This window comes from Falco peregrinus, chromosome 10, assembly GCF_023634155.1.
Source record: "Falco peregrinus isolate bFalPer1 chromosome 10, bFalPer1.pri, whole genome shotgun sequence".
In the NCBI taxonomy this organism is placed as follows: Eukaryota; Metazoa; Chordata; class Aves; order Falconiformes; family Falconidae; genus Falco; species Falco peregrinus.
In genome coordinates this window covers 145,433-157,632 of record NC_073730.1, presented here as the reverse complement: position 1 = coordinate 157,632, position 12,200 = coordinate 145,433, and the positions used below count along the sequence as shown (strand labels likewise).

Below are 12,200 nucleotides of genomic sequence, written 5' to 3'. Positions count from 1 at the left end.
CCACCCAAACCATTCTGTATGGTATTCTAAGACCATACAGTGATGCTGGTTTTTTGGAAGTTTCAGGGTTAATAGCATTAAAACGTACTCTCAGGTCCCTATGCAAAGACAAGGAACTAGTACCTATGGAGAACTGTTAAAAAGCATACATTTCCTACTGTCGTTGCTGTATAGGATGTGTATTAGTGATTAAATGTGTTTTTTCATTGTGTGGAGGTAGCAGGAGGTAGAGCATAACTAATATTTTGACAAAAGGCAAAGGAGAAAAAAATAAACGTGTCAATAGTGAAAAAACACAACTCGTGTTTAGAAAAATGTCTGAAGATACAAAACTGCAAAGATAAAATGTAGAGTTGTCATTTCTTAAGTTTCTGAAACAAAAAAATAAAAACATTCTGGGGGGGTGGGGGAAATCAAGTCTGAATTTATCCAGAAAATGTTGCAGAATCCAGCAAAGGAAAAAGCATTTTTCTGCAAATCTATAACTATATCTGATCTTTGCTTCTGTTCTTCTTTTTAGATATTTGTTTGAAAGAAACAATGTCTTTGGCGGACAGCCTGTATAATCTACAATTGATTCAAGAATTTTGTCAGGAATACCTTAACCAGTGTTGCCATTTCAGTCTTGAGGATATGCTCTATGCAGCTTCTTCAATAAAGGTAAAAATAAATAAATAAATAAGAATGCAAGTGGGGTCCACAGGACTGTATTGCTAATGATATTTTTAGTCATCTTTTTGTCTGCTGCTATATAGCGATACGAAAAAGCACGTTGCATCTCATGTGGTATAGCATGCAACACAAATTTCAGCAGCATGTAAAAATGTCTTCTTTTGGCAGTTATGTTGTTATAGTGATTTCAGAGTTTTTTAATACAAAGCACTTGTGAAATTTATGAAATTTTTTATTTTTGTGCAAAACCTTCACACTTTATCTTCTTTCTGATTAATTAATTGTTAGTTAATGCATGTAATCCATGATATTGCTGGTAAAATGTAAGTGATCTGCATTCATTTAAATTTATTAAGGCTTTAACAAAAGGATAAAATAATTGAAGAGTTGTTTTTGGAATTATTACTCACTCTTCTTACTCATTTCTGTGTAGACAGTAATTTTATGGTTTTTAACCTTAAAGCTTTTTCTCTTCCATAAAAGTGTAAAGATCTGAGCTAATTTCATTGTAAAATCCAATGGTTTTATGCCCAGAACACAAACAGGAGCACAGTACCAACAAATACAGTTGTTTGAATAAGCAATTAAGCATTTTCAGTCATTTTGAGAATTTTGTCTTGATAGAAAGAAAAAAAGTGTTTTTTTATTCTACAATTTGTTTAAACCTATGCGCAAAGACAAGGAGAAATCAAATTATTTCTTGCCTAATTGTAAATTTAATTGTTCATTTTTGTGTCTCTTTTAAGACTTTCTTCTGTATAAAACACTCTTGGTTTGCTTAAGATCCTTGCAGCCCTGCCTTTAGGGAATGAAATGTTATTTTTATGGAGTCAGCATATCCATTGCACATGGGATGTAATTGGTTTCTAAATATCTGGGTCATTTGCCTGCTTTTATGATCATTATAGCAGTCTTGCAATCTGAGTCACACAGGCCAGAGTTTGAATACAACTTTGTTGTCTTCTGTAGGGTTGAACCCAATCTTTTGCAAATAAATGATGAGCTATCAGGGTGAGTAAGGGCAGTGGGACTTAAGTCTAGACTACTTAGCTATTGCTATTGTATTTTGTGTATGCAAAATTGCATAGTGACTGCTTTCAGTCGGCTTTTGGTGTTTTTAAATTTCAGGTACTTACATACTTGTAAAAAGTCTGCTGCATTGCAGTCTCTTCAGTCTGTAGTTTCCCACCATATGGTCCTACAACCATATTCAGTGATCTTGAATAGGACTGCTTCACTGCATTTTGATTGTTTCTCTCTGCTTACAGATACATGGAATAAACAGAACTCATTATTCTTCAGTTTCTTTCATGACAATTACTAATACCATTTTTTATAATAATAATTTTTTTCTCAAACCAGTATGCACTAGGAAGCTTGAATTTCAAAAAAAGTAACGGTATAAAATATTTTGTCAATCTCCCAATGCATCAGACTTTACACATTCAAAATGCTACAGACAGTAATTTTGCTGTTTCTGAACGCTTTTTAGAGGGGATTTAGAGTATTTCTAGAACTAAGAAAGCCCTTTTGTGATCGTGTTTTTACAAGTTGCTGTGGAGTGGATACTTTAGATGTAAATGCTACAAAGAAAGGCTGTCAAATTTTCCTTCTAAAACCTGGCACAGAAACTTTTGCTAGTGCTATAAACTCTGTTTTTTCCAGTGTTAATTTGCTTTTTAAATAAATTCATAGTTAAAGGAGCTCTTTCTTAGTTTTCCAGTCCGTCTGATTAGAGTAAGTTTTAATAAATGTACATATTCTTCAAAGTCAATGTAAAGATTTTTGTCACTTTGAAAAAACTTGTATTGTAAATGGATATTTTAAATATTACGCATTGAATTAAACTGGTTGGAAGGAGTCACCTTTATCTCAGTCTACAAGTTTATATACTGTGAAGTTGTAGGATTTATAGAAGCATGTGTCTTTGTTTCAGGTGTGTCTTAATCAGCAAAAAATTCTGTTTGCTTTCAGGGTGCAGTAGGTGACACTATGCTTTTGGTTGAAAGTCTTTACGTTTGTAGTGGTGACAGAAAGAATAAAAAGAACAAAACTGCTGATACATTACTGGAAAAAGCCTCAAGAAAAAAATTACAACTGAGTTTTTTGAATTACAAAGTTGTGTCTTGTGTGGTCCTAGAAATTACATTGGGTATCTTGACTTCATGCTGGTCCTTGAGAAGGAAGGGAGCAGAGCCTCTTTCTCTTAAAGTGATCAGGCACAAAGTGCACACCATGCGTTCTTTACTGGGCACGCTGCACTGTCCTGTTACATTAAATCAAGGTAGGTTGTAGGTATACAATATGGAAATCTAGTGCAGGACTTGACCAAGGTGGTTGTCTCACTTTCGGCTTTCCCATCAAAATGCACAGAAACAAAGTCAGATTAATGTAAAACTTCACTTAACAAACATCCAGAGTCTTTGGTACGGGCTTTCAGATTTTGCATCAGATGAAATTGTTGGCTTGGTTCTGTTTTAGCACAGAGGAGAAATAGGCTTTGTCTGGATTTCTAGACAGCTTTAATGTGTCATAATCATGTGAAGCAGAAAGTAAGTTTTGTGTTGCTTCTCACTTGCTGATTTGTCCTCCTCTAAGAAAAATATATCTGTGAAGTTCTTTGTAAGATGTTTGCTAAGGCAGGGCTACTGATCTTAAAGAAAAAAATATTTGAGTACATTCCATGGATGCTTGAGGCACCACCAAGGGATCATACTGGTTCCTGACTGTTGTCCTTTGAGACAGGCAAACACAAGTAGAGAGAGATTACATGAAAATAATCACAATATTTTATGAATTCTCCTTGCATATTTAACAAGAGAAAAGAATAGAAAATCTGGAATATCTCTAGTTGTGCAGATTGCTTTTTTGCCCTGATCCTCCCTTTTTCCTTCTCCTCCTGTAAGCAGTTTTATCCTGAGACAGAATGTTTGGGTTTTTTTAATACCTTGTTTTTAGCCTGTATCTAGGAAATGACATAGAACTGGAAGAGCTGTTTTATTGTGTCTTGACACACATGTATTTTGCCTATGCAAAGAAGTTCGTAGAAATAGAACTTGCATGAAGTGCATAGGAAGCATGAACCACCGTGCAGAACAGTAAAGATTTCTTCATTGCTTTGGCTCAACAGTTGATTAGTACTGCAGTGTAATAGTCAGTATGTAGCATTTGTGACTTGAATAAAGGTTTTATGGAATATGTAGTTCCTGAAAGGATGTTGTAAGGGACATGTATGATCCTTGAATAGAAAGGAAAAAATGCATGTCACATGTTCCATTTGTCATGTGAGATATATGTTGAAAGTATCTCTAAAAGAGTGAAGACACATCTTTGGTTATATTCTTGATATCTTTAGATCATTCTCTGCCAGTTCATTCTGGTAGGACCACAGGGTTAAGGCCTAAGACCAAGACATTTATGAGGTTAACTGTCAAAGAGGGTACTGATGGATGGCTTGGATCAGTTGAGGTTTGCCATGATTTGAGAGCTCACGTAGGAACTTGGCATTTGAAGAATTGACACACAGTTATTGTCTTTTGAAAGTGTTCCTTTACCTGAGCCTTTAGAAATGTGTGGTGGTGTGGGGTATTTTTAGATATTGATCCTAAACTTGTGCTACTCATTTGATCAACACATACTGTTTTACATTCCCTGTTCACTGATAGAGGATCGAATCAGGATGAGACACAGATCACAACCAGTATTAGAACACCCTTTATTAATTCAATTGCTGTTATTAATGGAATTGATTCATTATTAATAAGAGATAACTATTCACACAATCATTCATTTGCTCACACAGTACACACACAGTCATTTTTACTGGGTTGGAGGCCAACCCAGTGGCCTCTCAGCAGTAGGGGGTCATACCAGCCCACCAGTGGCTTTTGGGAAGGTGTCCAGAAAGTCTCTCGAGGTGTTCATTTGTCTATTTAGGTGTGTGTACATATATATATATACACATACAATCTTGTACTATTTGCATGTAACAACTACTGCAGTTGTGGGCATGGTTAAGGTCATACAACCTGTTGTTGACACTAGCATGTGCTGATGGTTGTACAGATGTGGCTGAGTCCTGCTGTTCTGAGTGTCTGGGTTCTTGGGGATTCAGCAGGGCCACAGCCACAACTCTCTGAGCCTCTGAGTTCTGGGGAAACGTTTATGTGCTGCTCCGCAGCACGGACACTTCTTCTCTTTGGCCGCTGTTTTCTGACTGTAGAGTTTGTTCACCCGAAGTCATGCAGAAGGCACATTTATTCAGAATGAAAGCTTTCTGAATGTGAAATGAAGCAAATCAGAGAGATGATTGCTGTCTCTTTTCTGCGAAGGGTGTTCCTCTGACCTAAATGTGGGCCAGACTCTAAACCATGCAGAATCACAACTAAGCACATGGAATAGTTACCTTATTTTTGCACTTAAGTTAGTAACCAGAGCCAAGAGAACAAACATTTGCACTGTCAAAGGCCCAGTAGGCCAGATGGAGAGGTTGGTTCCAGAGCCTCCTTTTTATTTTTGTTTTTCACTGCTAAATTAAAACAGGAGAATATTGTATCTAAAGGATTGTTTTATACTGAAGTATTTATTGAACTTGAGCACTTCTGAATACTTGTGCTTTCTGATGTAATTTTCAAACAATGTAAGCAGAAGCTGTAATCAACGCAGTGTCCTCAGAGATCTGAAAAACAGTGTTTAGATAAGTCACATAGATAAATCCTAGAAATGAAGGGCTACATGATGTCCACGCATGTTGTACAGCTTTCCCTCCAATCTCAATGTGAAAACCCACTGTGATCAGGCTGCTAACCCAAGCTAGAATTTGCAGTTGAGGTCCCTGTAAGCGTGCATGGATTCCCAACGGACCTGGGAGAGCAGCTGCCTGTGTTTGGTGAGGCAGTTAGGTACCTATGGTGGGTCTTTGTCCAGGGATTTGACTCCCATCTGGCTGGTTTAAAATTATTTGTGATCAGGAATGAAGAGGAGGATTCAACCAGGAAACAGTTCTTTAACAAATTCTCCCTGAGAGGGACCAAATGCTCCTGACTCATTCTTTAAAGGGAAGCAGCGTGGTTTGCTTTCACTGATGTTCATCAGCCAGTTTTCCCACTTCTTTGTTCTGGTCTGAAACAACACGTAACTGGAGTTTTCAACTTGAGTTATTGTGGCGTTTATTAACCTGTGGCAGAAGATAGGACAAACTGGTAGTGGATACAGCCTTCTCCAGAGAGCTTGGAACGCTCCAATTTTCTTCAGTCTTGACACATTTATGTTGGCACCTTTATAACATATATACTATGGATTTGCATTAGAGATAACTTTCCTGACCAACTGATCAGAGATTTTTATGTGCATCATGATACAAATTTTACAGTGTATTTCTATGTTTGTTTTGAAAAAAATTCCTAAAAGCATCTGTGGCTGCTTTTGCATTCAATTTTAGTGGATTCAAGCCTGATTACAAATTAGTTGTATCACCTGTATGTATGACCTTGTAACAGTTATTCTATAAATATGCAGATCTAAAACCTGTAAATATTTGGATGGAATTTATTTTAAGTGGCAAGATTTGATATACTATTTCTGTTAGCTAATTTGATTTAAAAATTAATCGTGTTTTGTGGTGATATTAAAGAAAATGATTTATCTTTTTTGTATAAATTTTTATAAAACAAGCTAACTTATATCTCCCTTGGATACAGAAACAAGCAATGACTTCAGATTTTATACTTAAAATATGAGAATATTTGTTTTTCCAAGAGATAATCTTCCAAGATCTGTTAAACAGAAGTTTTATTGTGCAGTACGAGAAGATGCAATAGATAAAATGTAACCAGTAGCAAGCTGACTACATACAACTAATGAACAGTCTGCAAATATCAAATTGAAAAAATCAAATCAGAATGTTTAGCACATAAAATTATCTATGAAGCTGCAAGTCTGCCATCTGCTGTTCAGTGGGTTTGCGCCAGTCCGAACTCTTCAGAGCTTAGTTATTTTTTTACTATTAAAATACTGTTTGCTTCTGAATATTTTTGTGTATAAGTGAATGTGATAATCGTATGACAAGCTATTAAAACTTTTTTCAGCATAATCAAAGCAAAATCTACAGAAATAATGTCAACATTCTTTCTAGCCTAGGGGTAGCAGTATTACTACAGACTCACAGTAATTTCCAAAAAATTACGTTATTGATCGTCATCGGTCTTTCCCATTGATCATTATTATTAACATCCCTTTCTGACTAAAAATAGCTTTTGAGAAAATGCAGGCTCCATAATGATGCTTCACCATCAAACATCTAAAGTAGCCTCAGTTCTAACTGGGCCATGCAGCCAATGGTTTCATTTTTACTTCAGTAAGTACTGCTTTGGTGATTTTGGAAAAACAAGCGGTCTTGCAGTAGCTCAGGACTGCACAGAAGATATTCTTGGCAGTATTTGAGTCCTTCATAAACTAGTCACACTATCAAATGCAGCATTTAAACCTAAACGTGATAAACGTGAGAAACGAGTATTTAAGTACAATATTATTTCAGATAGGAACAAAGCTATGATTGGAACATTTTATGATTCATTTTTTGTAGTAAAAAAAAGTTAAAAATTTAAAAGTTTGAGGGGAGGTGGAAAATATTAGGAGGAATATTGTAGAAATTGTAATATTTAGGAATTGTAGTATTAAAAATCATATTTTGTCTGAGAAGTACATCTGATTTTTTTCTTTACATATATTGCTTCCTGATTAAATCAGTGTGTGATACCAAAATGCTATCTTAGCGTTTTGTCTGAATGGAAAAGATTTTACTACAACCATTTCCGCATTCAGTTCTGTTGTGCTGAATAAGCAGAGATGAGGTTTTTCCTAGTCTACTTATAGTTTGTATGTAATAACTATGGGAACATCTGGCTGATCACTTCACCATATCCTAAAGTGTATGAGCAGCTTTCAGTTTAAGCACTTCACTACTTTGCTGGAGTGAAGGCTTATCCACATTAGAAATATTCAGGAAAAATAAATCTCAATCAAAAGTGTCAATTACATATTTAAAGTTGTATTTTCAAATGTACTAATATGGAATTGAGGTTCTCACTTATTATAAACATTTTTGTTGTAAATTTTAATTTTTTTAAAAAAGATGTTTTTACCCCTAATGCCTGTGCTTTTTTTCCTGAAAGAAAATGACATTTTGTTTAGAAATTTTTTTCAAATGTTTGTTTGCACTCCAACGTTTGAGGTATGCATTTTTAAGGCAACAAAATTAATGCAGCAATGGAAGTGGACATTTGAGGGACTGCAAATACAGTGAAGCTGTCAAAAGAAGTCTTGATGGAAATCTTACATAGTCTGGATACAATTTTTTAGTACACCCTCTGTGGGCATACACCAGCTATGCTCAAATATACAGCTCAACACTGAATGTAAGCAATCTTGCCTATTTATGTAATTATGCAGTGGAAAGTTAATGGGTCCATCACAGAATACAAAGCTCGTTTCTTCTCTTTCCTACTGGATCACAAAAAGCTTCATCTTTCTGCTTAGATTTTCCTCCTCAAGCTGGTGAGTTGACAACAGAGAATTTAGAGACTTTGCAGTCATATATGCCTGAATCAACCAGAAAATTTTTTTCTTTGGTGTTTTTTGTAGAGCAACTACATGGTGTTCATGGCAGAATTGTTCTGGTGGTTTGAAGTAGTGAAGCCGTCATTTGTACAACCTCGTGTTGTTGTGCATCCCGAAGGTAATTGTATTAATAATTGGTTTTAGTAAGCATGGGGTTTGTATGTATATTTACAGATTGCCATTGTTTTCACAAATGCAGTGAATATTTTAGTTAACAGGATTTGACAGTGTACAGCCCCCTTAAAGAAGGAGCAAAGTACTTTTTCCTCATGTTAATCTTAATCTCATCTCATAAATAATTAGATTTAGTTGTCTATTACCAAACAATCATTTAAATTGTTGTGGTATAATCACTTGCAAATTTTCCTAACCTAAACAAGGCTAAAATCCATTTATACCCATGCAGGGATTATGAACATAATGAGGAGCCAAAAACAGAATTTAGCCTGAAGAGCTTGTATTGCCAAGGAGCAGATAGCAAGAGAAAGAAACATAAATGCGGGAAAAGTGGACAGATAGTTAATTGTAAAATTGCATTTTGTACCTGGATGATGCAAATGCCCAGTCTTCCAACAGTAAATTTTCAAAATTAAAAATTCCCCTTTCAGGTAGATCTTGAGATCTGTTAATGAGTCATGGTAACTTAAACATTCATACAGTAGTGCTGTGGCTGCCTCTTCAAGAGTTAGGAAGGGATTTTTGTTGTGTGCCTTTTATACCTTTTTTTCATTTGTATGCTTTATAGCATATACAAATCCAGTTTACGTCTTTTAAATATTGCTAACTAATTCAGGATATGACCAAAATACTATTTTCTAGCTGAAAATTCAGTCTTAAGGGTTTGGGACAAAAAAAATTTTATCAAAAAAATTTCTTCCAGAAGAACAGTATTTATTTTGCTGAGAGGATTGCTTGCTTTTAATTTTGTGGCTCTGTCCAGGTTTTTCTTTATTATTTCTTCCCTTGCCTTTTCTAGTAGTTTTTGTCATGCTCCATTCCCTTAGTCAGTGCCACTATGAGAACTTGAGAGGAGGTAAAGCTGAAAGGAAGCGACTGGGTTTCAGTGCAAATAATGGAACCAATGAAAATTCTTTAAATCTTTAGAAATCATTAATTCATGTTATTTCAGACAGCTTTTGTACTGTGGATTTTAATTAAATACTAAACGCGAATAACTTGAGGTTCATTCTTCCTGGCAGCTGAACCTGCAAAAGATGCAGCTTCTGCTCACAGCTTGAATGCGAACAGAAGAAATTATGTGGATGGCCCATCTGGTTCTGACTTTGTAGCCAGGTAATGTCAGAGAATCACTAGTACTGTTTCACAATCTTCTCTTTATATGCAAAATCAAACACAGGTTTTTTTATTTAGTTTTGTTGCCTTTTTGCAGTTCTCAAGGCTTGAGTTCCCAAATATAACCTAGAGAATCTTGTGGAAGATCCCACAGCTGAGCTGTTTCCCCCCCCTGCCCAGTTGTACGGCAGGCTGCGTGTTCATGTCTGTACAGGTTGTGGTTGTCACTTTGACAGTGTGCTGTTGCCTCACCAGTTTACAAAATGACCCTTACCATTCAGCAGAGAAGTGCCACATGACCTCTTTGTCCTCTTCAATTTCGTGTGGGGCTGCTGACCAAGTGTGCTCTGAAAGAGCTATTTTTCTGGAATACACAGCAAATTTTCCAAAAACGGTAAAGTAAGTAAACTAAGGTAACAACAAGAAAACCACTGAGTGATGGGTTTAGTTTGGTCTGATTGTATTACTTAAGTACCATGAAGGTCAAATAGGTGAAAATAAATACTTATGCTATGATGAACTTCCCAAATCTTGTGAGCATCAGGGATGGAAAACTAACTGCTTTATTAAATATGTTTAGCATTATTTGTATTTTTTGTAAATATATGTGAAACATTTTTAGTATTACTGTTACAGATTTGGAAGCAATATAAAAACATCCTGTTTCTTTTGTGGTCTCTAGCTGATCATATATTTGATTCATTTCCCAGGGGAGATCTTGCCACTCTCTAGAACTACCTGATAGCAGGCTGTAGCAAGGTGAATGTGGGTCTCTTCTCCCCAGTAACAAATGACAGGACAAGAGCACATGGCCTCCAGTTGCACCAGGGGAGGTGTAGGTTGGATATTAGGAAAAATTTCTTCACTGAAAGGGTGGTCAAGCACTGGAACAGGCTGCCCAGAGAGGTGATGGAGTCACCATTCCTGGAGGTGTTTGGAAGACATGTACATTTGGTGCTTGGGGACATGGTTTAGTGGTGGACTTGGCAGCGTTGGGGTTAATGGTTGGACTTGATGATCTTAAAGATCTTTTCCAACCTAAATGGAAATGGTTCTATGATAAGAGGCACAAATTGCACATTAGGCCTTCTTTTTAATCTTCCTTTTGATAGGATTAAGAAAGCGCTCCAGTGATCTGATCTGAACAAAGTGCATAAGGGGTAGCATTGCATTACATTTATCATTTGGGGTCAAAGGTTTGTTGATTGTGTCTGGAATGACACAGAGAAAGATAAAATTAGCACTTCAATTGGATATTCAGCAAATTGTTACCAACCCAGCTAATTCTGTTCAGCCTTTTCTGTTGTTTTTGAATGGAGTTATCATGGAGGTGGGGGGATTGTTTGGTTTGTTTGAGGGTTTCTTTGGGGTTGAGGGGTTTTTTAGCGTTTAGGAACCTATGCTGACTTTAATCAGGGAGTAATAATTTTTACTATCATTAAATGCTGTGATTCCAAATCTCTTTTTCCTGTGTGTATCTGAAGTGTTTCCCTTGCAGACAATAGTTATTTTAGTGTAAACTGAGCATATAAACCAGGAGAACAACAAACAATAGCAGGGGTTGCCAAGGTGATTCACACTTTGCAAAGCCACTGCTAGCAGTCCAACAAAGGACTTTTAGCTGTGACTGTCCTACAGAACCAAGAAAGGTTTGCACTAAAAAATCACTATTTGTATGTGGTTTCCAACCTAATGTCCCCTTTTTAGAGCCCTTTGTGACAAAAATTTTAGTGACTTATCTTTTTGAAGTTCTACAAAGATCGTAAATCTTATGTCAGTCACACTTAAAGAAACACAGAGTTCTGTGCCATACTTATTCTTGTGCGGTAGTCATCACTGTGGAGATTTTCTTTAACTGTAAAGAATGTTAATAGATGAATACTGGACAACACCGCAAAAGAAGTCTTATCTGTAGCCTTGACTGTGTGAAAAAAAAATCCTGGCAGCTGAAGCCATTAACCATACATTTATCCCTGCTCTGACAAATTCTGTCAGTAACATAGTATCTTTTTGATCCAAATTAATCTGCTGTTTCTTCAGATTTGTACATTTTGTCTGTGCAGATGGTTTTGGCCTCTAAACCGAAGAGGATTGAGTAGTAGTTTTACAATAAGCATCTGAATTCGGTTCATAAACGCTTACAAAAGGCTTTATGTTTCTTAGTGCCATTACCATTCCAAATTTAACAAGTCTCTACGTTGCCACCAACGTGTTTTGTGAGACATGCTGAGACATATAGTAAAAACCGTTGTGAACCCCTTGTGGGTGGTGGATTGCGTATTCTGCTAGCTCATCACAACACTTTTCTAGTGTCTCTGCAAGTGATGGATATGGTTTTGTTTTGGAGTATGAGAGCAATCCATGAGTAATAGAAAGAGCTATATCTTTTCTTATAAACCAGTGTACATCATTGTAGAGGAATTATAGAGGCATGAAGGCAGGTTAATTATCATTGATAATATACAGCTGTGGGCTGGCTTCAGGGGTGGTGCGCTGGCTGACGTGGATGATGTGCAGCTGTGGCTGATTCCTGCTAGGGAGTTAAATAGCTCCAAGGGGTGTGGAAGAGGAGGACTGGATGAGGAGAGACCTGGAAGAAGCAGAGGGAGGAGAGACAA

At 36.4% G+C, this 12,200-nt stretch overlaps 1 protein-coding gene across 2 annotated transcripts in view; it reads left to right on the top strand.

The window, feature by feature from the left end:
- CAMSAP2 (calmodulin regulated spectrin associated protein family member 2) overlaps positions 1-12,200 on the top strand; it is a 90,779-nt gene that overhangs the window by 60,968 nt on the left and 17,611 nt on the right. For both annotated transcript variants that reach the window (XM_027793361.2, XM_005242018.4), the window contains 3 exons: positions 521-660; positions 8,314-8,407; positions 9,489-9,582. In XM_027793361.2, coding sequence (XP_027649162.2) covers positions 521-660; positions 8,314-8,407; positions 9,489-9,582 — 328 coding nt within the window. The remainder of the gene's footprint in view (positions 1-520; positions 661-8,313; positions 8,408-9,488; positions 9,583-12,200) is intronic.